At 36.8% G+C, this 27,345-nt stretch overlaps 10 protein-coding genes across 10 annotated transcripts; 6 read left to right on the forward strand and 4 right to left on the reverse strand.

The window, feature by feature from the left end:
* Positions 1–10: 10 nt before the first annotated feature.
* Positions 11–963, reverse strand: B0P05DRAFT_111839 (uncharacterized protein). The gene has a single exon (XM_051572966.1). It carries the CDS (start codon positions 828–830, stop codon positions 324–326), a length of 507 nt encoding a protein of 168 aa, XP_051434582.1. The 5' UTR covers positions 831–963; the 3' UTR covers positions 11–323.
* A 77-nt stretch (positions 964–1,040) lies between these two features.
* Positions 1,041–2,707, forward strand: B0P05DRAFT_579455 (acyl-CoA hydrolase; the record flags this gene model as incomplete). Its single annotated transcript, XM_051581929.1, has 5 exons — positions 1,041–1,185; positions 1,229–1,347; positions 1,395–1,503; positions 1,577–1,759; positions 1,812–2,707. 5 exons carry the CDS (start codon positions 1,041–1,043, stop codon positions 2,705–2,707), a joined length of 1,452 nt encoding a protein of 483 aa, XP_051434583.1.
* Positions 2,708–2,730: 23 nt separating this feature from the next.
* B0P05DRAFT_637670 (4-dihydromethyltrisporate dehydrogenase) lies at positions 2,731–3,914 on the reverse strand (the record flags this gene model as incomplete). Its single annotated transcript, XM_051583658.1, has 4 exons — positions 3,604–3,914; positions 3,446–3,556; positions 3,170–3,399; positions 2,731–3,126 (listed from the first exon to the last, which is right to left on the reverse strand). The coding sequence occupies exons 1-4, from the start codon at positions 3,827–3,829 to the stop codon at positions 2,731–2,733; spliced, it is 963 nt and encodes a 320-aa protein (XP_051434584.1). The 5' UTR covers positions 3,830–3,914.
* A 5,712-nt stretch (positions 3,915–9,626) lies between these two features.
* B0P05DRAFT_542775 (uncharacterized protein) lies at positions 9,627–11,358 on the reverse strand. Its single transcript, XM_051578348.1, has 4 exons — positions 11,087–11,358; positions 10,808–11,037; positions 10,586–10,756; positions 9,627–10,534 (listed from the first exon to the last, which is right to left on the reverse strand). The coding sequence occupies exons 1-4, from the start codon at positions 11,263–11,265 to the stop codon at positions 9,984–9,986; spliced, it is 1,131 nt and encodes a 376-aa protein (XP_051434585.1). The 5' UTR covers positions 11,266–11,358; the 3' UTR covers positions 9,627–9,983.
* On the reverse strand, positions 11,355–12,608 carry B0P05DRAFT_542782 (Rad1/Rec1/Rad17; the record flags this gene model as incomplete). The annotated part of the gene is made up of 6 exons (XM_051578349.1): positions 12,515–12,608; positions 12,186–12,457; positions 12,009–12,144; positions 11,781–11,968; positions 11,524–11,714; positions 11,355–11,466 (listed from the first exon to the last, which is right to left on the reverse strand). Coding segments are annotated over exons 1-5 (721 nt in total), but the record flags the coding sequence as incomplete, so codon positions are not given.
* A 104-nt stretch (positions 12,609–12,712) lies between these two features.
* On the forward strand, positions 12,713–14,352 carry B0P05DRAFT_542783 (Nin one binding Zn-ribbon like-domain-containing protein). Its single transcript, XM_051578350.1, has 4 exons — positions 12,713–13,012; positions 13,056–13,186; positions 13,238–13,785; positions 13,835–14,352. The coding sequence occupies exons 1-4, from the start codon at positions 12,760–12,762 to the stop codon at positions 14,244–14,246; spliced, it is 1,344 nt and encodes a 447-aa protein (XP_051434587.1). The 5' UTR covers positions 12,713–12,759; the 3' UTR covers positions 14,247–14,352.
* A 562-nt stretch (positions 14,353–14,914) lies between these two features.
* Positions 14,915–21,345, forward strand: B0P05DRAFT_542793 (Dopey, N-terminal-domain-containing protein). Its single transcript, XM_051578351.1, has 12 exons — positions 14,915–15,088; positions 15,138–15,158; positions 15,213–15,331; positions 15,385–15,531; positions 15,584–15,664; positions 15,718–15,846; positions 15,896–16,046; positions 16,098–18,210; positions 18,262–19,518; positions 19,567–20,710; positions 20,757–20,990; positions 21,035–21,345. The coding sequence occupies exons 1-12, from the start codon at positions 14,974–14,976 to the stop codon at positions 21,266–21,268; spliced, it is 5,745 nt and encodes a 1,914-aa protein (XP_051434588.1). The 5' UTR covers positions 14,915–14,973; the 3' UTR covers positions 21,269–21,345.
* B0P05DRAFT_542805 (uncharacterized protein) lies at positions 21,346–23,527 on the forward strand. Its single transcript, XM_051578352.1, has 10 exons — positions 21,346–21,434; positions 21,516–21,984; positions 22,036–22,109; positions 22,156–22,352; positions 22,399–22,483; positions 22,535–22,599; positions 22,647–22,752; positions 22,799–23,047; positions 23,091–23,172; positions 23,218–23,527. The coding sequence occupies exons 1-10, from the start codon at positions 21,384–21,386 to the stop codon at positions 23,460–23,462; spliced, it is 1,623 nt and encodes a 540-aa protein (XP_051434589.1). The 5' UTR covers positions 21,346–21,383; the 3' UTR covers positions 23,463–23,527.
* A 972-nt stretch (positions 23,528–24,499) lies between these two features.
* Positions 24,500–24,726, forward strand: B0P05DRAFT_439067 (uncharacterized protein; the record flags this gene model as incomplete). Its single annotated transcript, XM_051573736.1, has 2 exons — positions 24,500–24,596; positions 24,647–24,726. Coding segments are annotated over 2 exons (177 nt in total), but the record flags the coding sequence as incomplete, so codon positions are not given.
* Positions 24,727–25,646: 920 nt separating this feature from the next.
* B0P05DRAFT_596994 (uncharacterized protein) lies at positions 25,647–26,735 on the forward strand (the record flags this gene model as incomplete). The annotated part of the gene is made up of 6 exons (XM_051583144.1): positions 25,647–25,865; positions 25,951–26,080; positions 26,128–26,321; positions 26,372–26,608; positions 26,668–26,685; positions 26,728–26,735. Exons 1-6 carry the CDS (start codon positions 25,679–25,681, stop codon positions 26,733–26,735), a joined length of 774 nt encoding a protein of 257 aa, XP_051434591.1. The 5' UTR covers positions 25,647–25,678.
* Between the last annotated feature and the right edge of the window lie 610 nt (positions 26,736–27,345).

Below are 27,345 nucleotides of genomic sequence, written 5' to 3' on the forward strand. Positions count from 1 at the left end.
GAAAAACCAAGTCCCAAGGAAAAAAATTTTTCAAGGGAAAGGGTTACCAAAAAATTAGGGTAAACTTCCTTAGTGTCTCGCATCCACGGAAATCTTTAGTAAAAGGCGAAAGATTTATCCGATCTGAGCACAAGACAGAAGTACAAAGATTTAAAAAATTTCAAGTTTTGGTCCTCTTTATATACTTTTTTCTTGGATCTCAAAATGGATCGGATGATGAAAAAAGGCAGTCTCGAAAAGCAGGAACGGTTGCTTAGTTTTATTTAGTGGGAAATTTTCTTGAGGAAACATGGTTGAACAAACTAGTGGCAAGCTAACTTTGTTTATTCTATAAATAGAAATCTTGAACCCCATTGTTGCAATAAATAAAACAGTCGACTGTAGAGATGACAGATGGGATTATCACAGGTCGCTACATCGTGTTGGTCCCAGTCTTGTTCTTCCCATATTAACTGGTATCGCGCTTCAAATTTGGATCGTGTTATCACATCCTTTTGAGTCTCAAACGACCTTAACAAGTCATTGATGAGCCATAATACGTCTATGTGTATATGTCCAACAGATCTATCATGGCGCCTGATAGAGTGAAGAAATAAATGAACAAGGCCTAGTTTTAGATGCCAATCTCCAATTCCCTCACAGAGATAGCTGACTTCCATCGGAAAGCGCCTTGTTTTTCTTGCAGGAAATGCACAGCATAATAATGATTCAAGTGACAGCTGTTTGTCATGAATTATGCATGTTCTTACTTTATGTAAATAATCTATTACTGAAGTGACAGGATACCATTTCAACGCTTGTATTGTTTGCATTTCCCATTTTCTATACATGATAGAGGGCGAAAAAAAAGGAAGGAAAAAAGGGGGAGGAGGACTTGATTAATTGAAGAGAGGCTTAATAAGATCATTTATGCATCACTTCCATCCCATGTATTTTGCTTGTCAATTCTGGTTCACTTGTGACGGTTGTGCAAAACCGAAAAATAAAACGAGAATCTTTTTTCTTTTTCTTTCTCTTCCTTTTATCTTATATTAAAAAAAATGTGGGTTGCTTGTCAAAGATATAAACAACCGCTTAAGCGATTTGTTCATTTGCGAAATATTGCAATAAAACAAACAAAATCAATCGCTGTAAACAAAAGTGTCTTTTTTCATTCTTCTGCTCAAACATTGGATACAAAGGAAGGCAAGTAAATCTATCAGAAACGGTATGCTTATGTGACTCCTAGATCCTCAAACGGTCTATAGTGTAAGACCTACTGGTTTCTGGGTCGATAAGATTTTACATCATGAATCAAAGAAACCAATCACTTCTCCATCCAAACCTCGTCAATTGGTTGACCGAACAGTAAGATTTCCTATTGCGTGAATGATGCCTGATGTCTCTTGTATTAGATGAAGGATAGTTATATGGAAGAATATCTTCCCTTCAAGTCTTCTCCCGAGCTTTTAGAAGAATATGTTTTCTCTGATGGTAGAATTCGTACTGGGAAATTATTAGAAGGCAAGGTGAATAGACACAATAATGTACACAGATTGTCTTATTTAGGATGTGATTGATAACACTTTATTTCTAGATTTGGATGCGCTTGCAGGTGCCATAGCCTATAAGCATATTGACAACGGAGACCCTGATGCTTCTCCAGTCACGATTGTTACAGCAAGCGTTGATCGCCTGGATTTGTTTTTACCCGAAGCAGGTGTTCAGAACTATAAATTAAGCGGTCATGTCACTTATGTTGGTAGTAGTTCTATGGAAAGTAAGTTGGGTACCGGGAAAATGGACATCGTCTCTAACGTAGAGTGGATTAGTCTTTATCAAAGCAGAGACTGTACCAGAAAATGAAGTTGGCAATGCTGGTAATGGAAGGAACATTGAGAACCCGGAGAATCTCGGTATCTTGAGCAAGAACACAGTGTTGGCTACAAGATTTACCATGGTCGCTATCGACTCTGTAACACAAAAGCCTGTCAAGATTAACTCTCTTAAATTGACTTCTCCTGCTGAAGAACGACTTTTTGAAATGGCTGAGGCCAACAAAAAAAGAAAGAAGCGTGCTGCAGAAATTGCACTTACTCGTCAACCTCCTACACCTGAAGAACGTTTGGATATTCACGATATCTTTCTTCAATACTCTCAATACACCCATGGTGAACACGGGGATGATTTTTTGACCGCCCGTTGTACAGACGAAATGCAACCTTTGCCTGACAACATGGTATGGATGCGTGATACAAAGATTGAAAGCAACTTTTTGATGCAACCTCAAGACCGTAACATTCACAACAATATCTTTGGTGGTTATTTGATGCGTCGTGCTTATGAATTAGCTTATGCCAACACTGCTCTTTTCATGAAGACTTCCTCACCTACTTTGTTGTCTATGGATGAAGTCACTTTCAGAAAGCCTGTGCATGTCGGCACCCTGCTCAACTTGAGATCTGGTATTGTTTTATCCGAAGGCTATCCTCACCGCACAGTACAAGTACGTGTGATTGCGGAAGTTGTGAGTATTGAAAAGGGCACACGTGAAACAACAAATGTGTTTCATTTCACATTGGCTACTGGTAGTGAAAAAGTCAAGCTTCGTCGTATTCTTCCTAGAACCTATGCTGAAACAATGCTTTGGATTGATGCTAAACGTAGGCGTTTCCAAGGCATTCATGCCAGACACGCCATGTTAGAAGCCGGTGTGATGCAAAACTAAACTTTTTTTTATTCAATAAACAATCAATCAAAAAGAGGTACACCAAACCCAAAGATCATGGGGTCATTGAATCTTTGGTTTGACTTGAGTGCATCTAAAGTCTTGTTGTCTTGTTCATCAAACTTAATGTCCAAGATATCAAAGTTGCTCTTCATTCTGTCTTCATTTGAACTCTTAGGAATCACGGCAATTTCACGATCCAAAGCCCAACGAAGAAGTACTTGACCTGTAGTGACATTGTGTTTATTGGCAATCGATTTGACATGGTCATGCTCAAGCAAGGATGAATAATCTTTGCCAAATTCACTCAAGTTGACATAGGAAGTAGGACCAAAAGAAGAATAAGCAGTGACTTGAATGCCTTGATCCTTGACCCATTTAATAAGACGCTCTTGGGGTAAGTAAGGATGAATTTCAATCTAATGATTTGTTAGCACATATACAACCATGTCAAGTGTTTACCTGTAACACAGCAGGTTTGATTTTGGCATAAGTCAACATATCCATGATGGTTTGACAGTTAAAGTTGGCAATACCAATATTACGTGTTAAATTGGCTTCAACAAGCTTTTCTAATTCAGTCCAGCATTCGTGTAGAGGAGAGGGTTCGAAAGTCAATGTATTTGCACCGGGAACATACCATTCAGGAGGATAGTTGATAGAAGGGTCCACATATTGCAAGGGAATAGGGACTTGTTTACATTAGTACATGATAGCACGTAGAGAAATATCACTTACAATGGATCAAATAGAGATCGAAGTAGTCGAGTCCCCAATCCTTAAGTTGTCTGTCAAAAGCAGCACGCACATGTTGCTTGTTATGGAATGTGTTCCATAATTTAGTGACAACTAAACATCGTTAACCTCGATGTACACACGAACCCAATGACACTTACTGAATAGCTCCTCACGCTTTACCAAGCCTTCCTTGATAGCCTTATTTACACCACGTCCCACTTCTACTTCATTACCGTAATCACAAGCACCATCAAAAAGTCTATAACCCACTTTAATGGCTTGATAAATAGTGTCTTCGGCATCTTTCTTGTCAATCTTCCAGCAGCCAAAACCACGGAGAGGCATCTTATCACCTGAGTGTAAAGTAACGTAATCGACAGACATCTTGCGTAATGAAAATATAAAAAAGAGAAGTGGGAAAATGAAAGTAAATCAAAGTCCTTATAGTTGACTAAATTGGGAATCCGATTACCAGGTTTATTACACAGACATCTTGTGTATTCAATAAAGTGTAGGAATGATGCGATTTTCAATATGATATTGCATCAATATTTGTGCGATTGACTATATTTAGTGCCTGGTTTCTATTATTCTAGTCTATAAGCTCTTCTTCTTCTTTTTGAATCGCATTCTCTCAATTTCTTTAGCTCTTTTTGTCTTTCCTCTTTCTTCATTTTCCCGCGTTCAAGGAATCTTTCTCTGCTGCGGTTAAAACAATGTTCAAAGAAACAACATATTTATTATATAAACATGTAATCTTATGTACCATATTACTTTCTTAATAACATAAAAAAAAAAAAGACGCGCACTATCGTTGTTGTTATTTACAAAGAGCTTTTGTTGCCTTTTTTTATTTTATTTTTTGCTTATCATTTTTCAAAACACGGGTCATGAAACCCTGAATTATTATTACAAATCAAACTGAAAGATACACAGTCATATTTTATTGGTAGAACCTAAAAGTCTTTCCATAATTTCCAATCGTCAAGAGTTTGTTTGAAACCTAGCAAGTATGCGGTAAGAGACATATACTACACACTACTTGTTAGTTCTGGACAACCCACGTTTTTTAATTTATGATTTTGTATCAGACTCTCTGATAAAAAGACGGTAAAGGTAAGAAAAGCCTCTCTCTACGATAGATTGAGCAACAATTAAACTAATATGCTGGGATTTATCCAACCATAAGTTTAGTGCCTGTATGGGATTCCACAGTTCGTCTTCAGAGAAGAACCAGTGATAATGCTAAAGTGCTGCAAGACCAGTATCCACACAGAGTAGTGCTTTGTCCTGATAACGAGCACTACCTTTAGAAGGCAAAGATATCAGGGCTTTTCACAAAGACATAGGCGAAAAGAATGCTTCACTCATATTTGGATGAATGAGATAAGTTTCCCAGTAACTTCATCTAAAGCTGCAATCAACAAACATATAATACTGCGTCTCGGCTTCAGAACTACAGACAGGACAGAGGGAAGAGGGAAGAGGGAAGAGGGGAGAGGGGAGAGGGGAGAGGGGAGAGGGGAGAGGGGAGAGGGGAGAGGGGAGAGGGGAGAGGGGAGAGGGGAGAGGGGAGAGGGGAGAGGGGAGAGGGGAGAGGGGAGAGGGGAGAGGGGAGAGGGGGAGAGGGGGAGAGGGGAGAGAGAAAATGATTTGAGTCCCAGCGGTTCAGTTGATTAACATTTCTTGAGACGCCATGAAGCAGTCGTTACCAAGGTGTAATTGCTTTTTGAGATAGTCGAAGGAACCAAAAAACGCCAACGAGGTATCGAAAGAAGAAGGGGGACAGACACAGCAAAAGGATCAGAATTGTCCTTTGGTCTTGACTGGCTTTGCCAGTATCGCCTAATATGGCCAGGCTTTGCTTAAACCAGCCCAACCGTTGCCTTGAGCCCAGAGTCAGAGATCCACTGGTCAGTGGCGGGCATTCAAGAAGGGAGTCCAGGATAGCATTGTTCCACTGATTCATGTAGTGGTAGCAGTCAAACTACTTTGTCCGCGATAAACGGACACAGAATGCAAGCGAACTGATTGGTGGGGGACGAATGAAGAATCACATCAAAGAGCCTTGTCAGCACAGAACGTTCATCAGCGACAGGAAGCTTCCCTTCCCCTGAAGGCTTTCAAGCTGTCTCCCCAAGTTCGGGGAGATGTCATCTAAAGTAATAGTAATACTAGATTATTTTCATAAGTGGATGGGGGTAGGGGGCTGGGAAGACAAAAAGACACACTTGAATCTTTGGAGGATCATAAGAGGAAGTATCAAGCTTATTCTTGCATTGTTTAGTATGCTAGAAATTGATTTCAGATTAAAAAAAGCTAGTTGTTCAATACATTATTATCATATATGGAGTTTTAAAAGTTTATGTTTTTCAGAAAGGAGGAGACAGTTTTAAGAAGCCCGAAGCGATTAAAGACTTGTAGATAAATTCGTAAATGTCAGAAACTTCTCATGAACGTAATGAGCATATAAAAGAATGTCAAAAATATTAACTTCAGAATATTTAACAGATTCAAACATCGACATCATTTATGCCGACATGCCAAGTATGCCATTTGTGTACCTGAAAGGATATTTTTCAAAAATAATAAAAACCACTTTTTAAAATAAAATAAGAAAATTTTCTGCAATGACAAGAAATAAAAAAAGTAGTTTTTCTGCTTAAAATTTTTAAAAAAAAGTAGGAATTCTTTGATTTTCCTGTTGTAAATTAAAAAAAAAGTCGATTTTTCAATTTTTCTGTTTTAAATAAATGAACGAGTCTACCGGATGATGATTTCACTGTTTTGGTTTAGAGAAGAGGTTATTGTCTGGTAGATTCGTTTTTTAATTCAAAACTGGAAAATCGAAAAATAAGCTTTTTTTTTTTTTTAATTTTAAGCAGAAAAACTACAAATTTTCTACTTTTTTTTAAAAATTTTAAGCAGAAAAACTACTTTTTTTATTTCTTGTCATTGCAGAAAATGTTTTTGATTTATTTTAGAGTATAGTTTTAAAATATTTTTTTTTGAGTACACAAATGGCATATTTGTAATTTCGGCATAACTGTCAATATTTTTATTAATTTTGAAAATGCTTTTTTTTTGTAAGTCTATTGCACTGATCACGAAGGCCTGAGATCTAAGAGCCTTTGCATAGTTTCCCCATCAATCTAGCTATCTTTCTCGTAGGGTTAGCACTACAGCATAAGTGATGGAGGAAAGATGCAACCGCTGACGCTGTGGTGTATGATTGCCATGGCTGCTAAAGGCACTACGGTTTCTATGCTTATTATGGCTGTCATAATCACTTTGCTGCATCAGGGAATCTGGTCAGAAATTGATGAGAAAATGTGTTCAAGACAAAGCTCAGATTGCTGGAGTTGTCATTTGGGATGTAAAGGCGCTGTTGATGTCTGACAGCCGCTTTCCAAATAGGATCTTTAGCTGCCGCTTGCTTGATTAGAGTATGCTAAAATTTATTCAAAGAAAGGGTGTAGCTGACTTGTGAGCCTAATTTCAAATAAAAAAATAGAAATTAACATCTTGAAGAAAAGTATCATGCGCTGGCTGAATAAGTTTAGATGATGAACCATACCTTTCTTATTCTATTTTTCTGGCCCGAGCATAAATTTTGGTGTTCAGAGACACTTCCTAAAGATTGCGATAACCCTACGAGAAAGATAGCTAGATTGATGGGGAAACTATGCAAAGGCTCTTAGATCTCAGGCCTTCGTGATCAGTGCAATAGACTTACAAAAAAAAAGCATTTTCAAAATTAATAAAAATATTGACAGTTATGCCGAAATTACAAATATGCCATTTGTGTACTCAAAAAAAAATATTTTAAAACTATACTCTAAAATAAATCAAAAACATTTTCTGCAATGACAAGAAATAAAAAAAGTAGTTTTTCTGCTTAAAATTAAAAAAAAAAAAAAGCTTATTTTTCGATTTTCCAGTTTTGAATTAAAAAACGAATCTACCAGACAATAACCTCTTCTCTAAACCAAAACAGTGAAATCATCATCCGGTAGACTCGTTCATTTATTTAAAACAGAAAAATTGAAAAATCGACTTTTTTTTTAATTTACAACAGGAAAATCAAAGAATTCCTACTTTTTTTTAAAAATTTTAAGCAGAAAAACTACTTTTTTTATTTCTTGTCATTGCAGAAAATTTTCTTATTTTATTTTAAAAAGTGGTTTTTATTATTTTTGAAAAATATCCTTTCAGGTACACAAATGGCATACTTGGCATGTCGGCATAAATGATGTCGATGTTTGAATCTGTTAAATATTCTGAAGTTAATATTTTTGACATTCTTTTATATGCTCATTACGTTCATGAGAAGTTTCTGACATTTACGAATTTATCTACAAGTCTTTAATCGCTTCGGGCTTCTTAAAACTGTCTCCTCCTTTCTGAAAAACATAAACTTTTAAAACTCCATATATGATAATAATGTATTGAACAACTAGCTTTTTTTAATCTGAAATCAATTTCTAGCATACTAAACAATGCAAGAATAAGCTTGATACTTCCTCTTATGATCCTCCAAAGATTCAAGTGTGTCTTTTTGTCTTCCCAGCCCCCTACCCCCATCCACTTATGAAAATAATCTAGTATTACTATTACTTTAGATGACATCTCCCCGAACTTGGGGAGACAGCTTGAAAGCCTTCAGGGGAAGGGAAGCTTCCTGTCGCTGATGAACGTTCTGTGCTGACAAGGCTCTTTGATGTGATTCTTCATTCGTCCCCCACCAATCAGTTCGCTTGCATTCTGTGTCCGTTTATCGCGGACAAAGTAGTTTGACTGCTACCACTACATGAATCAGTGGAACAATGCTATCCTGGACTCCCTTCTTGAATGCCCGCCACTGACCAGTGGATCTCTGACTCTGGGCTCAAGGCAACGGTTGGGCTGGTTTAAGCAAAGCCTGGCCATATTAGGCGATACTGGCAAAGCCAGTCAAGACCAAAGGACAATTCTGATCCTTTTGCTGTGTCTGTCCCCCTTCTTCTTTCGATACCTCGTTGGCGTTTTTTGGTTCCTTCGACTATCTCAAAAAGCAATTACACCTTGGTAACGACTGCTTCATGGCGTCTCAAGAAATGTTAATCAACTGAACCGCTGGGACTCAAATCATTTTCTCTCTCCCCTCTCCCCCTCTCCCCTCTCCCCTCTCCCCTCTCCCCTCTCCCCTCTCCCCTCTCCCCTCTTCCCTCTTCCCTCTTCCCTCTTCCCTCTGTCCTGTCTGTAGTTCTGAAGCCGAGACGCAGTATTATATGTTTGTTGATTGCAGCTTTAGATGAAGTTACTGGGAAACTTATCTCATTCATCCAAATATGAGTGAAGCATTCTTTTCGCCTATGTCTTTGTGAAAAGCCCTGATATCTTTGCCTTCTAAAGGTAGTGCTCGTTATCAGGACAAAGCACTACTCTGTGTGGATACTGGTCTTGCAGCACTTTAGCATTATCACTGGTTCTTCTCTGAAGACGAACTGTGGAATCCCATACAGGCACTAAACTTATGGTTGGATAAATCCCAGCATATTAGTTTAATTGTTGCTCGATCTACTGCATCTGGCGTGATTAAGTAAAGATGTTCATTTTCTTTCACATCTGAGTGAAGGTATGACCAAAATATTGCTTCTACGAATGCATAATTATTCCACATTCGATGAGAGATTTTTGCCTCTAATATAAAAATTCTTTTGTCAGTATCTCTGTGGCGATAATTCGAATAAAGTTATGCTAAACCTTATTCAGCGCAACAAGGTATATCAAGCAAGGAAGAACTTAAATAAAACCTAAAGACACGCAAAGATTTTATGTTTTGACTTGCCAGATAACATCAAGATCTTTACGTCTCATAAGGTCGAGAAGTCTATGACTAACAGTACAAATTACAGGCTAAACTTCCTACCGATTATTGAAATGATGGTTATAATCTTGAGACTTCACTCTTTCATGGATCAAAGTAGCCGCTCTACTTCCGACTACTTTTGTCGAAAACAACCAGTTACAATATGTATCATCTATGCTTCCAGTGCCAGACATATTAGGTCAGCACACAGATTTTCCAATATTATTTGAACAGTGTTGTGTCATTAATACGAACAGATACAATATGATTGCATTATTTGTATATTGTTTTATTATAATCCTGTTAACAGCAAGAAGTTTTAAAGGTTGACCTAGTTTTTATTGGGCTTAAATAATCTATTTGCACAAATCTTGTTATTTACCTTCATATTTTAGAAAAGGAATCCATGAAATTTATTAATCGCACACGATGACCAAACGGGCGTAATCAAATCGGTGTTTATTCATTACCCATCACTATGTATACCTGCCAATTCGTTTGCAGATTCGATCTCTTCATCTCTGTCTGGAGTAATTTTGCAAAGTGAAAGTGATTTCCTAGTATCGCCTCATTTTTCTCTTCAAATCATACATGGAATTTCAATATTAAGATGAAAGAGATACAATCATGTCTTTACTAATATACAATTTGGGAATATATAACAATTTCTCTAACAATACAAAACGCTTAAGATCTAGCTGCTTGCAATTTTTCCTTGAACAAGTTTTCAGCACCATTCCAGACAGGGTTGTTAGAACGCTCATTCAATGCCAACATGGTAGGCAAGAGATCTTGTGAGAACATATCAGAGCTTTCTCTAGGTAAGAGAGTAGGCAAGTGGTCAATAGAACAGACTTCAAGAGGATAGGGGTTGGTGGTCTCAACAGGGACAGTAGGCTTGTCAAAAGTGGTGTTGATAGAGTAGACAGGAATGGGGTTGTTGGGGTTAGTAGTGTCACAAGAGACATCACAAATAACAGAAAGTTTGCGATCACCATCAATTAATTCTTGAGTAATGAAAGGAGGAATCTTTTGGTTAAGATATATACAGTTGACAAAGATATCAGCTTGAATAATCTCAGGGAAAGGACCACCCTTCTTGGTTTCATTGATATCCCACTTGATGATGTTCTCTTCAGGAATACCAACCTTACGAGCAAAGTCACAAGCACCAGTACCGCAACGACCCAAAGCACCCATTACCATAACCTTGGGATATTCATTGTTGTTCAAGGCGACTAAAAACGTCGACATGTTAGTTGCCTTAAATTAATGACTCATTTACTTACCAGCTTTAGCAAGACGGTCCTTAGTGTAACAAATCAAAGCATCTTCGTTGGGATAAGGAGTCAAGGCACCATACTTTTCCTTGTTGCCAAACTTTTGGTGACACCAAACATCAACACCAACAGCAGAGCCAGCAAACCCAGCCATATAGCCAAAAGCGGCAACGCGGCGACCTATACTTATCGTTACTATTTTCTCACGTATTTTTGTCGCATCCAACTTACCATTAGCATCGTTCAAGAATTCAAGGTCAAGAATAGTACCTTTACCAGCATCGAAACGGTGCAACAATTCTTTCCAGCCACCTTGGTTCTTGAAGCAGTGAGCGAAGAAGATATGAGTGTGTTGCAAAGGGGAATCATCGTTTTCAGGAAGTTCCTTCAAACCAACAATGTAAGCATCAGCAGGAGCATCGGTTTTCCAGCTCAACTTTTCAACAAGAGGACATCCAACCCTATTATCCAATTTAGTATGTATATAATATGTATATACAAGTAACTTACTTGGCATATTCTTCATCATCAAAGATTCTTTGTTCAGAACGCTCAACAGTGATTCTGAAACCAGCATCTAATAAAGTCTTTGCGGTAGCAGGAGTCAATGCGGCTCTGTGTTCCATGGGCTTAGTTTCAGCACGAAGCCAGAGGTGAGGTCCGTTGTTAGAAGCAGTAGTAGAAGACATGTCAATAGTATGTTTTTTGAAATAAAGATCAAGAAAGGATACAAAAAACAACTGGTGTTTATATACTCTTTTTGTTTTTGAAACAAGATGGATAAGGGAAGATGTGACTTTATTATGCTAGTATAAAAAGAGCAGATCCATTATGTCAAATTCAATCTCAACTTAATTTACTTTTTAGGAAAAGTTTGTTGATGGAAGGAACTTGAGCATTTTAGAGAGCTTTTAGTGATTTTTGCATAGAAAAGAAAATAAACTTACATTAAACTGAATAGTGTCTTTTTGATTCATGGGTGCTTCGACTTCAAACTAAAATAATGTTAAGTCTTCATGAGTTTATAAGAATTTAACTTACGTATAATCTAAGAGCTCCGGAATCAAACATTTCAATTGAAACCTCATAAGAAATATCCAACGCTTTCTTGCACTGCACAAGGTGTGAATAAAGATAACTAAAGATGAAAACAAAGTCACTCCGTTTAGAAAAAAGATTATCAGCATTGATGTGTTACACAAACCTAAATGATAACTCTTTTGTGCAAGTAAAGCTAATAAATGGTTCGGAATCTTCAGGATAATCTGATTCAGTTAAAAGATCAGATCCTTCTGCTATGACTTGAAATGCTGTATTATGTGGCGATATAGTGAGTGTGATCTTGTTGTATCTAGAATCTAAATCATTCATCAATTCACTAAACCAATCAGACTATGATGGTAAGTTTAGGAGTGATTTGTTATGAGCTTACTTTGATAATCATTCTCTGTGGCACTTCTTCCGTAGAATCCCCAATCTGTAATTCTGGACTCTCTTCATCCGGCTCATATGGAATTAATTCACAATGAATTGTTTGCGGTAAATTTGCTTTGTTACTGATGTGCCGTCTATTCAAATAAATATTGTATGCAATATTGTTCTCTCCTACCTTAATGATAGATAAGAGCCTGTGCCATCATAGCTTATTTCACAGTAATCATCATTTGCTCGCACAGCAAACTCATTATCTGAGCTTTGTGGCACAGTCACTTGAAGACAGTTGATAAAGGAGTCAATAGGTAAAGCAAAAAGTGATACATCAGCTTCTTTCAGCCTAAACTCGTGAAACAAATGAAGCTTTAAATAAGCCATGGCTTTGACAGAACGCGAGTCTTCAACGGATAACATCATGCCTTGTTCGTGAATAAAACATACTACAGTCTATAGTATTTTTATTACTATTAGAATACATTCAGAAAAGAGGCTCAATATAATTACATTTTTGATATTAATTGCTCTCATCAACCTCACTACATGTCTAGCGTTTTTTATGACACCATAAAATTGTACTGTATCGTCTATTGTATAATCCATAAAGCAAACAATTCATAGTAATTTGCATGCAGAATAAGAGTTCTTGAAAGGGACTGTTTCTCTGTGACTCTTCTTTCTCATCAACGGCTGTTTTGCTTTATAGGTTTTTTTTTTTGTTTTTTTTTTTCTTTAACTCTAGATCCTGTCATATGTCTGATCTTATTGTCGAACAACAAAAGCCTCAAGAAAATCAAACAAAGGCTCCTTCTTCTAAATTAAAATGTCTTGTTATTGATACTAATGCCATTATTAATGGTATGTCTCTCCGAAACATGGCCGAAGAATTTTTCACTTGTCCTGAAGTATTGTATGAACTTCGCAGTGCTCATTCGAGAGAATTCTTGTCTCGTTTACCTTTTGAGCTCCAAGTTATGAATCCTACCGAAGAAGCCATCAAATTTGGTAAATTTTATATTTTAACCTGCAAATTACTTATGTATTTTAGTATCTGAATTCTCCAAAAAGACAGGCGATTTCGGTGTTCTCTCTCAACCAGATTTAAGAGTACTTGCTCTTACTTATACACTTGAAAAGAAAGAAAATGGCGATGCTAATATCCGTAAGGAGCCTTTGACAGTAAGTAGTGATTCAGTAAAAAAAAAATCGAAATAAACCATGCACATTTAGACAAGACCCTCCGGATCACTTCCTAGCGCACCTCCACCAGCACCTTACAAGAAGTCTGTTGTAGAGAAGCAAGTGGATGAAGATGGATGGGAAATTGCAACACATTCAAAGAAAGCACCCGCCAAAAAGCAGACACCCAAAAGAACAACTAAGCAAGGACTCAAAAAAGAAGAGCCTGTCAAACAAGAATCCGAAAAGGTAGAGGAAGAACCAGTTGTTAAAGACAGTCAAGAGCAAATCGAAAGAGTTTCCGAATCCATTGAAAAGTTGGATATTCAACCTGAACAACAACAAGAAGAAGATGAATCATCAGATGAAGAAGGAGGAGAATGGATTACACCTGACAATGTAGATGAATACAAGGCTGCTGAAATTGGTGTTACTGCTGATGAACTTCGTAATAAGGCAGCTATGGCTGTTGGCTGTATGACTGCTGATTTTGCTATGCAAAACGTCTTGTTACAAATGAACTTGAACTTGGTATCTGCTGGTGGTTATCGTGTTAAAAAGATTAGAAATTCAGTGATGAGATGTCATGCTTGTTTCACGTAAGTTCCTTGAGTATATTTCTTTTTCATATATTTATGATGAAAATAGTGTCACAAATGATTTAGAAAAGAAATTCTGTCCCAAGTGTGGTAATGCTACTCTTCAGCGTGTCACCTGCAGTACAAACAGCAAAGGTGAAATCTCATACCATTTAAAGAAGAACTTCCAATACAGACTGCGTGGTACTATTTATGATATTCCTCCTCCTAAGGGCGGCCGTAAAGTCAATAATATTGTGTTGAGAGAAGATCAACGAGAATATATCAAAGCTACTCAAAGAAAGCAAAAGAAGGCTGTTGTTGACATGTTTGATCCCGACTTCATTCCTTTGTATGGCAAGACAGACACAAGAGAAATCACAAATAACATGTTTGGTACTGACGTTATTGGCTTTGGTCGCAAGAATCCAAACGCCTCTAAAAAGCGAGTCGGCAAAAAGAAGAAATCACTCAACTTCTAAGCCCTTTTCCTTTTTTTTGTAAATACAGTACTTCTACCGTCATTTGAAAACGCTAGTCAGAATTTAGAGAAAAAAGCACCATTTGTAATAAAGGTTTAACAAAATATTTATACATGTACTTTGCTATTAAACGAGATTTTATAAAGATACTTCGCAGTAGCTGCTTCATTCGTCTTGTATAACTTACCAACTCATTTCATTACCCTAGAAACATTGTTTTTATCATGTGGCATTATCGAAGTATATATTTCATACTGCACACATATAGGAAACATTCTAGGAAAAATGTATATACTTGATAGGACCCGTCATGTTTTTGAAGCCACTTATTTTCTGTTAAAAGAGGCTGTAAAACGCCACAACCTCTTCCTAAATACCAGCAGTGTCAAAGTTTAAAGCAAGCGCTATTGTTTCTTCATCCTGCATTATGCAGTCTAGAGGGTTTTTATCCTAAGTATTGAGATAAATAAAATAAACTGATATATGGCTCGTATAAAATGTCCCTATGTCAATTCATGGCAAGACAAAAGACAAGCAAAGCTTAACACTTATGACCTGTTTTCTTTTGGAAGCATTGAACGTTACTCAAGACCTGTAAGCGGAGCTAGAAGAGAGAGAGAGAGCAAAAGAGAAGCAACGGAGTTATTGATTTTGCATTTTCTTCTTCGTGTTTATCTTCCTTTTGTTTAAGGAACAATAGTACGATATATTCTTCTCTTGTAAGGGGATGTTAGATAATGATAACAGCCTTTCTATATCACAAAAACTATTAAAGAAGATCTCAACTCGCGATATTAATACAGACTCTAACAACATGGATTCATCTCCTGAGATTGCTAAAAGTAAGCGAGTATGATGTGACTTTAACTTACAAGTTTCCTTTCTTGTTAGACCAAATTTTAACTGAACAAGGTATAGATATCTCTTTCAGAAGAAACTAGAAATATTAATGCATTCAGCATATAGTCTATCAAAACGACTCGAGATTTCGAAAATATGTTCAACTCGTCGAGAAAAACTTGCAGTCATTTGATGCAGTAAACGAATGGGCTGATATCATCTCTTTTCTCGGCCGACTACTCAAAGTAAGGTCTTGTGGTAGTCAAATACATTATTGTTCATAGAGATTTCTTTCTAGTCTTTCCAAGCATATCCTCAATTTCCAATTATACCGCGTAAACAGCTCGTTGCCAAGAGATTAGCGCAATGTTTAAATCCAGGTTTTCCCGCCGGCGTTCATCAAAAAACTCTCGAAGTTTATGCGTTTATTCTTAAAACAATTGGTGTATGTGTGTCTATCATGTATTAGGAGAATGCTCATTTATTTCTTTATCCAGTCAAATCAATTGTCTGCAGATTTAGCATTGTGGTCAACAGGTCTATTTCCTTTTGTTCAGTACGCTGCTACACATGTCAAGGTAAAGCAGGATGTGTTTTGCGATATGTCATACTCAAAAGAACAATACAATAGCCTCAACTACTGAATATATTTGAGACTTATTTCTTTCCTTTACATGCCAAACTTCGTCCAGCCATGAGAGGATTTATTATTGCACTATTACCAGCGTTGGAAGAAGAAGGGAGCGAGTTTTTCGATAAAGTAATGGATCTACCTTACAGTACAATTTCAACTAAATAAGACTACATAGGTTGTTTTATTGATTGAAAAACTATCAGAAACAGTGGAATTGCCTTTCTTTTATTCGTGTGTGTGGCTAGTGATGATAAGTAACCCAAGTCTCAGACCTCCTGCTTTGAATTATCTTTTACGAAAACTACCCAAGATTACAGACAAAGAAGGTATATGTACAGATTATATTGAAGCGTTTCACCCTATTGACGATATGGAAGCTGTGGCATTAGTGTTGGGAGGAAAAGAAAATGTGAGTTTGATGGTAAGAGCCTTTGCTGCCACCTTAAACGATCACCAATTACTTGTACAACGTGGAATACTCGAATTACTTGTTCAGAACTTTATACTCAAAAACTACATGATTCCTCATGAAGATTTAGTGATTTTGATGCGAGCAGCGCTAGGTATTGTACTTCGAAAAGACATGTCCCTGAACCGTCGATTGTATGCATGGTTGTTGGGAAATGACACCAAGACCCAAATGGCGTATTTTAGTCAATATGCTGAAAAGGCAGCGACACATGCTATCCGTAGTATGCTTCAACAACAGCAGCAGAGACAACAAGATGTGGAACACCAACAACGACCCTACAAAATCTTGATCTCGCTTATGGACAAATGGGAATTGGGTCAACCTATTGTCAACAATGTCTTTCTTGATTCGCTTGCAAGCCTAAAGCAACAACAAAAGCAGCAACAAATAGAGCTTCTCAAGACAGCTAATATGTGGATGGATATGGTTGAACCGTACTTGATTTGTCTCAAATTATTCGAAGTGATTGACACATCATTTCCAGTAACAACTCGAAAATCGACCGGACAGTTGGAAAACTTAAAGTTAATGGAGTTTACATTGGATTCATTTCAACTGGCAGACGATGAAATCAGACAAATCCACTTGCCTTTGATTCTCGCTGTCCTCACGCGTAAATTGAAAGACGCACACCACGACCCTACATTTGTTGAGAGTCTGCCACTTGTCAACCAAGTCATTGTGCTAATCCTTCGAGTACTTGAAAAACTACCAACATCTGTGTTTTCAGAACGACCTATTACTCAGCAAGATCGAAAACGATTTCAGCCAGAAATGAATGTCTTGGATTTTGCTCGCGAATTCTACAACTACCCTGTATCAGCTCATCATGTAGAAAACGAAAACATAGAAGAAAATGAAGAGAATGAAGAGACAGGGGATTTGTCCAACAACACGCAACTGCCTCAGCCTCTCACCATGCAATTTCAGCCTCGTTCTGGCTATGATTCATTAAGTGGCCAAGTACTTGTAAAAGAAGTGGCAGAAAACCTTTCCAGCTTCTTGATTGATTTTGTCAATAACTATATTGTATCACAGAACCTACAGAGTGGAATCGATGTGGGTGCAGAAGGAAAGCGTTTGAAAGATATTGAACATGAGTTGGAGCGTGTCTTTTTAGGTGTCTGTACTGCTATGACAAGTATTGCTAAACATGCTAGCAACCCATTCGAACTGGATCGTAAGGATGCGTTGACCAACATCCTGTTGAAATGCTGTCAAGAAACAAATATTTTTGGTATAGTAGATGCTGGTCTATCTACCTTGACCTTTTTGATCAAGAGTCAACAGTTTGTTCAACTTTCAGCATTAAAACAAATATCAGAAGTGAAAGCTATCATGGATCGTTTGTGGGGATTCTTGACGCCTTCTATGGAGCTATTACATATGCACACTGTAGAGCTACTTTGGTTACTGGCTGATGCTTCACAGCCTCATCAAATTGAAACAATTGTGTCCAACTACCTTATACAGCCAGAAAACGATCAAGAACGACTTTTGAATTTTGAGAAGTTCGGTGTTGTCTGGGAGATGTCTGAAAACATACCTGAAGCAAGCACTGTATTCTCAAGACCTATCTTTCTCATCCTAGACCTGTTGAGAGAAGGCACGTCTCCTCTAGACAGAAGAGCGGGTGAATCATGGATTCGAATTCATTTAAAGAGCTATGTACGCTTACTGAAGCCCTTTATGATGACCTTACTTGACAAGCATATATTGCGTAGACCAGCTAAATTAGACGTTGATTGGAAGAATCAAATACTCAAAAAGAAAGTAAACAGGACTACGGAAGTATCTTACTTCTTATACATGCGCCCGTTCGATACAGATATTGTAGATTACATGTTAACGACGTTGATTACATTAATTACGTTTGGTGGCACAAAAGTACTCAAGACGTGTAAAAGTCACATTGTAGACAATGAAGGACCAATTGGTATAGCAGCACAACAAGTACTAGAATATGATGCAACTAAACCACTTTCCTTTTTGGAGCTTTTGGTCTTGATCTCTCTTAAGTAAGACATACCAATCAAAAAGGCATATGTGTACTGATTTTTTTGGTCTAGATTCTTAGAGACAGAACCTAATGTAAATCTCAAGACGCTTTCAAAACCTGTTAGCAGTATACAGCTTCACGCGGCTGATTTACTTTATTTGATTATTTCCAAACTTGATTATGTGAACATGAGCCTTGTTCAACAGATCCAAACCAGTGTGTTACACAAATTGCTCTTCTGTCTAGCCAGCAACAATCTAGATTTACAACAAAAACTGCTTCATTTATTACATGCTTCACTTGCTATCACTTGTGCAAGCACACAGCAAGGCAAAAAAGAAGCCACCAGTCCAAATCACCAACGAAAGGCATCGACAGACAGCATTCAATCCACCACTTCTTCTACCACCGCTACAAACTATAATGAAGCCATCTTGCTAATGCAAAACCAGTCTGAGCTGTTTGTCAAATGCGTCACTGACGCTCTTGTCCTACCTGCCAATCGGTCTATGCTCCAGATTTGGGTTGATTTTATATTGGCTACATTACCTTACATTAAGTATGGTTTTCGGTGCATGTTGGTGCCTATCCTTATGTGTATATGCCACCAAATTAGCTTGCGTTGCAATACCATTGAAATCATGGTTCATGAAAAACCTGATCTAGCCTCATGCGTGTCTGCTGAAAAAGAACTCGTTATTCTACTGATAGGTTTAGAAAAAATCTTGATGTTTTGCTTGACTGAACGTGTGATAAACGATGATTGGCTTAAGGCCACAGGTGATTTACCAATGCCTTATATACCTGATAACTCTGTTTTGATTGGGCTTGCTCAAGTGATGCATGATGCTGAACATTATCCACCTAGTAACTACAAGCCGAGGGATGTAGTCATCTATCACTTGCCTATTGTGTTAGAAGTCTTGGTCAATGTCTGGCATGTGTTTAGAAGACCTACCTGGAGCGAAGCAGTAATCCAAACCATGGGAGAAGCCAAAATGCATGCAATGCTGCATAGCTTTTCCTATGCTGCTGACCAAGCCAAAGGACGTCTTGAAGTAATTTTCGAAAAGCTCTTCAAGTACTCTATTTCAGATTTTGTAGAGGGCTTAATTGAGATTTTCTATATAGAGAATCCAACTGCATTAGAAATAGATCAAACTGCACGCGAAGAAGTCCTCCAATCTACAACTGCATTGGACGTCTTGGCATGCACACCTACCAGCTCACCTCAGCATATTATTTCCACCTTACTAGACAGCATTCGCCAAAGAACACCAGGAAGCTATCAACAACGGCGTCGCAAAATACTTCGACAAGGAAAACTGTGGGTGATAAACAATTATGCACTGTTTCTTATTTTTTTTTTCTATAGTTCGGACACGTCTATACTAAGATTTGCCGAAATCTATTGTAGTCATATTCAAAATCCAGAATCTATTGTCTTGTTATGGCCCATGATCCATTCCTTCTCAAAAGACTACTTGTCGCAAGCCAGTACATTCAAACTGTTCTTGCCTGGTTTGATGCGATTCTTGACAGTAGCTCTTGAAGAATTAACAAAATCAAATGGCTATGAACATGAAAGACGCATACGTAAGGATGCACAAGAACTTTATCAACGCTGTGTTGACTATTGTATTTTGATTGCTGGAAAATCTTTTGATCAAAGCTTATGGATCCGGGGCAGATCTACTATTTATGATGATCCAACAGGTGTAGATGATTCTTCTTCTATTCATACTGTCGAGTCAAATGATACTTCATTTAACAATAGTATGGCCAGCAACAATAATAGCAGCACAGTATCATCTATGGATACAATCACACGTAATGTTTCTATCAGCAACGTATCTGATATGGAAAAAAAAACAAGCTGGAAACAAAGAGAAGATGTATTAATCAACCAAGTCAATCAATATCTTGCACATCAAGTAATTCCTCGTCTTCGTCTGCTTGTAGGCGATAACGATAGAATCAATTCACTTTTAAACAATCTTGTTTATTATGTGATTGGACCACTCTTAAAATCTAAAGCTAAGAATCCATTGATTCTGGATCAATTATGCGAAATGGCACGTATGCCATTCACCTACAAGACTTGGCGTAAAGAAGTCTGGGACGTGTTTATCGATAATCGCTTCTTTTATATGAACAACACAACAGCTAAAAAGTGGAACACGATCATCCACACAGCATTCTCAATTGAAAAAGAACGCATGACTGAGCTTATGGCACGTATCACTACCTCTCCTTCTACAACTTTTTTCTCCAACAAAGATCAAGAAACACTGAATCGATCTTTGAATTTACGAAGACTGTCCTTTGTGTTGTTTTCAGGCACTAGTGATCAATACGTGCCTCAGTTACCTATTATTCAAGAAAAGATCGTCGAATTACTTAAACTTGACCACAGTGAAATGGTTCATATGGAGATTTATTTATGCTTGCGTATTATTTTGATGCGCTTTTCACAAAAGCATTTAATGAATTTCTGGCCAGTGTTAATTACTGAATTAGTAAGCAAAAAGACTACTATACTTATTCTTATTCTCTTTATGTTAGATGCGCTTGTTTAATTCGTTTGTATATAATGACCTACAAGATCGCCCTGAAGAAGCACAGATTGCATTAGCTGGATGCAAATTCTTGGATCTTTTGTGTGCGCTTGAACTGGATGCTTTTCAAATTTACCAATGGATCTTCATTCGCGATACAGTCGAGACAATTATCGCACAGTCAGAAGGGCCTATACCCATCATGGAATCATTGAATGAAAAGATGTCGACTGAATCTAATGTAAGTTTATGCATATCCATCTTTATTTGTAACCTCTATTGTAGGATGCCTTTGATTTTTCGTTCTCAGAGACAAGTATGCAGCCTTCTTTAGGATCACTTAAGCGTCCGATGTTGACAATGCACAGTATTGCCTCTATACGTCAATTGTCATTCTTTATTGAGCATGTCGGTCTTTACGTCTACCAATCGTCATTCACTTTATCCAAGCCCGATCTCCCTTTTATAGAAAGTTTATTGCTCAGCGACCTTCTAGAAAAGGATGTTTTACCAGAGTGAAACAACCATGACATCACATTAAAAAAAAGTGGAATAATGCCGTATTTTCATTTCTTTTCTTTCATTTCTTTCACGCTCTCTCTTTTTTGTTTTGTTTTCTCGACAATAAAATTAAATGTCAGCTGTAGTAGGAGTAGCTTGGACAGTATATGGTATTATGACCATTGTAAGTAATAAAGGGAAAAGGGGGGGAAGCATAAAAAATAGGGGGATTCGGAACTGGCATAAATAAATAAAAATATGATAGGCTCTAGGTCTATTTAGTATAGCCTTTACAAAATATTATCAAAGCAAACGTGATTCGCAAAGATCAGCCACCTTAGTAACCATGATATCCCTAACGCTGATCCTAGCAACGGTTGCCTTGTTACCGATTGACATATTTCTAGTTTCCTCAACGGTGGATTCAGATACGGGACTTAAAAAGAAATGGGCAGATAGTGACACAATCTACTGGATGACGTTTACTGTTCAAACCATGTATTATGTTCTTTATGGATCTGTCTTAGCCATGATATTCTTTTTGATTCCTTATACGTACTTCTATCACGAAGACGACGAGGGTAATAACAGACGCAAGACAAATGCAACTAAATACACCATTTTCTTCTTGATTGTCCTCGGATTTTTGTTCTTTTTTGGATTGTTTTTGAAGCCTAATGCTTTACCTCCGCATATCGATCTAGAATGGTTTCGCTATTTGTTGACTGAAAGCCGTAAGTAATATGTGCATAGCAATACATATTTATTTATTTTTCCTTCTTTAGACGGTGCGAAAGCAATTTGGTTTGTTGTCGGATGTTTGTTTATGCCCGGTTTGGCAGTATTCATTGTCTACACAGCAAGTATAAAGAAATGAAACAAACAAATAACTCATGTTGCTTTAGGCTCCTGGTCTATCGCTTATTCCTTTCTATTTGATTAAAGGCAAGAGAAAAATTGATGCTGAGGATGAAGATGTTCATCGTCGGTTGCACTCGATCCGAGAACAACAAAGACAAATTGAACACAAATATGCTGGATCAAATGAAGCATTGAGCGCACATGATTATCGTACATTAGAAAACTTAAACGATGAAGAAAGGTATGATGACCGTAGCGCAATAAACAGAGAACCAACATTACTATAGAATACTCATGCGTCGTCTAAATGGTATTGAAGAAGACAAAATGGACTTTTTACAACGAGTGCTTAAGTGCTTCAGACCCTTCCAAGTAAGTTGATATGAACAAGGTTTCTTTAGTGTAACGCATACTGTTTTTAAGGTTTTCATCGGTTTGATCTTGATTGTGTTTATATTATTAATATCTTTTTCGATGTTAATGACAACGTATGTAATCAAATTAGCTGAACAATCATTGATAAATACAAATCTAGTATCGACAAAATCTTTTTCTCAGTTTGTGGTCGTAGATGCGGCTTCATCATTAGTCAAACAATCTTATTTAACCCAATCAATTTCATTTTTGTTCATCTACAAAAAGTAAGTAAACAAAAAAAAACAAAGTTTATTATTGACTTTTTGAAAGTTATTCCCACTTGATTATATTATCATGATATGTATTGTTGTCTATTTCTTTTTAGCAACAATGACAGGAATGATCCAAATGGGTGTCAGATTCTTATGGGTGACACTGTATCGCATTAAAAAACGGTCTACCAAGCCACAAGCATTATTGTTTTCAAGTCTCGTATTGACATTTGGCTTGTTTGCTGTAAACTATTCAATGACCTCTGTTGTAGCACCAGGCTATGCACATTTTGGAAGTCAAGTCTATGTAAGCCTTATTTCTAAAAGAACAATTAACTTACTAAATGTAGTGTAACCACACGGAAGGTGGACGAAGAGATTGTAGTTATGAGATAGATCAAATTGTTCCCTGTGATATTTATGCTCCTATTGGTAAGTCATAGTTTATGCAAAACATCGTATCAATTTTCATTGTAGAAATCTGTACACCGACTGTTTCTTCTACATTGATCGACCGCATCACACTAAACACACCATTGTTTGGTTTGATTCTCTATTATTCTCAATGGGCCTTTTTAATTTCATTTATGTTTGGTTTTATTATTGCACTTTTCAAGTCACCTTACTATTATTCCGAGCATGTCTTTGAAGAAGAGATTGTAGAAGATGAAGAAGAGGAAGAACAGGCTGGTTTGTTAGATGGACATCATCAACAGATTTAAAAGGAATAAAATTGCACGTTCTTATGTACCAACTCCTTTTTTTTTTTTATTGCTATTCTTGCAAAGTACCTGTTTTTGTTTATTGTGATGGCTTTTACCAATCTCTTTTTATGCTTTGTTACATAAAAGGAAAACAGAGTGGACTCGTGCTCTTTTTTGGATATTTTGTTGTGTATGGAGCACACGAGGGTGGCCTGTGAGTAATTATAGGTAACGATGAATCTCGTCATTAACTTATAAGGAAATATATCTTTTTGAATATATCTTTTTCTTACTAGAGAGTGTCAAGTGTAGATCTCTTTGTTGTTGTTATGTGTTTTCATTATAGTCATTCGGAACCCTGTCCGAATTGATTAAGGGGAGAAAGGTTTAAAAATAATTATATAAATGAAATTTAAGCATGAAAAAGAAAGGAAATAAAGGGGACAAGTAAGGTTGTTTATGCGCAACCTATACTAAAATTAGCAAATTCGTTTGATATAAAAGCATTTGATTTTCTTTTATTTTTTTTTTCTTTATCCCTTTTCTTTCTTTATTTATTTATTCAAAGCTACTTCTTTCTTTCGTTAACAATGTATCAAACTTTGCTTCAAGATAGCTACAATTACACACAAATGCGTAGAATGAGCTACGAAGACTACTTTTTTAGCGACGCATCATTCTCTTCACAAGAAAACTCACCTTTAAATGCTAATTTGGATTATATGGTTTCCACTTATCCTGGTCATGTTACAGCCTTTGATCAGCAAGAAAAGCAGATGGCTTATCCTATCATGTATCCAAGCACGACTGGTTTGAGCTGGGCTCCTCAAGTGCAATCACACTTGTATCAAAACTACATGATGTTTGATCCTTTACAGTCACCTGTTGTCTCTTCACAAAGAATGACTCCTTCCTTGTCAAGCACTTCAAGCTCATCTTCACTTGATCAATACCAACACTTGGTGGCACAAGAACCAGAAAAAAAGAAAAAGTCAAAAAGGGCACGTGCTAAGCGTAGTGAAGCACCCTGTGCTACTCATCACCAACAAGATACAAAGCAGTTTCCTTGTGATTATGAAGATTGCGGCAAGGTGTTTAGACGTTCAGAACATTTAAAGCGTCATATCAAGTCTATTCATACCCGAGAGAAGCGTAAGTACCTTACATAATGTACATTCTTTATACTCATAGATAAACTTTAGCTTATGAATGCCCTTATGACAAGTGTGGCAAGCGTTTCTCAAGAACTGATAATTTGAGTCAGCATATTCGCATCCATCGTCCCAAGAAAACAAACCAACAAGCTCTTTCAAGAAAAAAGAACTAATTGTTTTATATATATATATATATATACACACACACATCCATAATGTTGATCATTTTTTTATAACTATTATTATACATACACACAAGCATAGTTTTATACTGCTTATATATATATATATATATATTTATATTTATGTTTATATATATATATATATAAATACATACACACACGCAACCACTTACATATGTGCATATATTTATATATGTATATATATATATACACACACTAGTCAATTTGTAAATTATCAAAAAGAACCCAATTTGCATGCAAATTCTTGAATAAAATTCCCATAGGACTACAAGTTGCACAACTTATGAAGTTTTTATTTGTTTTTATCTATTTTTTCACACCATGATTTTAGTGTAAATAATGGCTGAGACCAAAAAGAAGAAAAAAAAATGACAAGACTCGTTTGAAGGCTCGTGCACCGCGAATAATCTGCTGTGGAACCTAAATAGCTTTCTATTGGACTTTCTATAGTCTAGAATATAATGATAAAGTGAACAAGGTGACGTCTCTCAACAAACACATACTTTCTTACAAAAATAGAGAAAGCACGGTTGGTGGAAGCATAATTTCAATCCCGAAAATTAACTCTGTATTCTCTTTCTCTGGTTTGAAGTTGACAAGTCGTGTAACTGCTCGAGATACACTTTTACAGTAATACCGGCTACATTTTCAATCAAAAAAAAAAATCTGTGCACGAAATAGGTACCGGAAAAGCCGTTTACATCATTTGCGCGCTGGAACTTGACATTTTATATCTAGTGTACGTGTGTTCCCCTTTTTGCTTTTAAATAAACAAAAAAAAAGTTTAAAATGCAACAAAAAAAAAACTCTCTCTCTTTTTTTCCCCTTCTTTTTCTTCTTTTCATAACAAACTTACTTTCTTTTTCTTTTCTTTTGAATGAGTTCAATTCAATATCAACAACAACAAACACCTTTCAATCATAACCAGCCGTATGATGTCATGAATCCTACGGCATATCAACAGCAACATTTGATGACAATGCAACAAGCTCAGTTTGAACGTATTCGTCAAGTTCAACAACAAGCTGCCTTGCAACAGCAAAGAGCTTTATTTCATCAACAAAGTAAGCTACCTCCTTTCTTTTCTCTTTCTTTATATGTTGATTTGTCTCGAGTTTGATTGGTGCTAACTTTTTTTTTCTTTAAAAGTGATGTACTATCAACAACAGCAACAGTGCTCGCCTAATCAATTAGAGTTTAATGGCGTTGTAGGTGATTCGTTTGATCTTATGACAGCTGCAGACCAAGTTTATTCTTCCGACATGTCTTCTCCAACAAGGTAATCAAGAAATCTAACTAAGACAAGACATTTACTTTTCATATTAGTGCTCATTTGAACAAAGAAATCATGGCCGTTTCGAACTCAAAGGCTCAAAGGAGAGCCGAGCATAATGCCATTGAACGTGCTAGACGAGAATGCCTTAACACCAAGTTTCAACAATTAGCCCACTCTTTACCTAACTTGCAAAACGATCGTCGTCCTTCCAAGGGCACTATCATTGAACGTACTTTGGAATACGGTAAATTACCTAAATCATTTCATGACCTGATTTACTCATATATTGATTAGTCAAACAAACAGTTCAAAAAGAAGAACGGTTCAAGAGCGAAATTGATCAACTTCGCCAAGCTAATGAGGAGTTAATTTCTCAAATGACAAGTGAACAAGACGACGAATACTTGGAAAGCATCGAAGAATACGAAGAATCAACCCCTGGATGTGATGACAACTTTAGTAGCCGATCTTCTGTCACTTCCGTCTCTTCTAATCAGCTCTATCTTTCTGATCAACACTGTGATACTCAAGGTAATTGTCTTTTTGGGATGATTTTGTTACTAAATACCTTTTCTTCTTTTTCTTCTTAGATTATTTTATGAACAAAGGTAATTTGTTTTTGTCATACCATCTATATCAAACTCATACAGTTATATAGCTCTTTAAACGACCAACACAACCATCACATTCCTTTCTGAAAAAAAAAGATATCTCATCTTACACTCTTTTTTTTTATGTAATCACACACACACACACACACACACAATCTTATGTAAATAGCGTTAGCCTTACTATATGTCTATATGTATGTACACTATACCCGACCTACTTTCTTTATTTATTTGCTCCCTTCATTTTTTTTTTCTTAACTATGATTTCATGATAAATCTCAATCCAAGTTAATGAAGTTATGCTTTATTTTACTATGAAAACGAGCAAGTTATAAGTGTTGTACAATGTACATGAGGAAATGGCATGTAGTTGTGTTTTGGTCATACAAATTCGGGATTTCCGTCATGTAGCACATTCGCTAGACAGTTATTTACTTTTATACAATCTGAATAGCATGTATTTTTAGACATGTCAACTCTAATCTAAAGAGTATATTGTTGCATGCAGAAAAGGGATTTTCTTCTCCTACCGTTTAGAACAGACAGGTCCAATGGTAATAACGATTTATAAACTCGTGGCAAATACAGTATCCGGTTGTTTTGTAATGCGTAGCACTCTTTTTTCTGGAAATTGTTAAGGTCTGGGATACATTACTG

This window comes from Gilbertella persicaria (genome assembly GCF_025201335.1).
Source record: "Gilbertella persicaria strain CBS 190.32 chromosome Unknown B0P05scaffold_21, whole genome shotgun sequence".
Taxonomy (NCBI): Eukaryota; Fungi; Mucoromycota; class Mucoromycetes; order Mucorales; family Choanephoraceae; genus Gilbertella; species Gilbertella persicaria.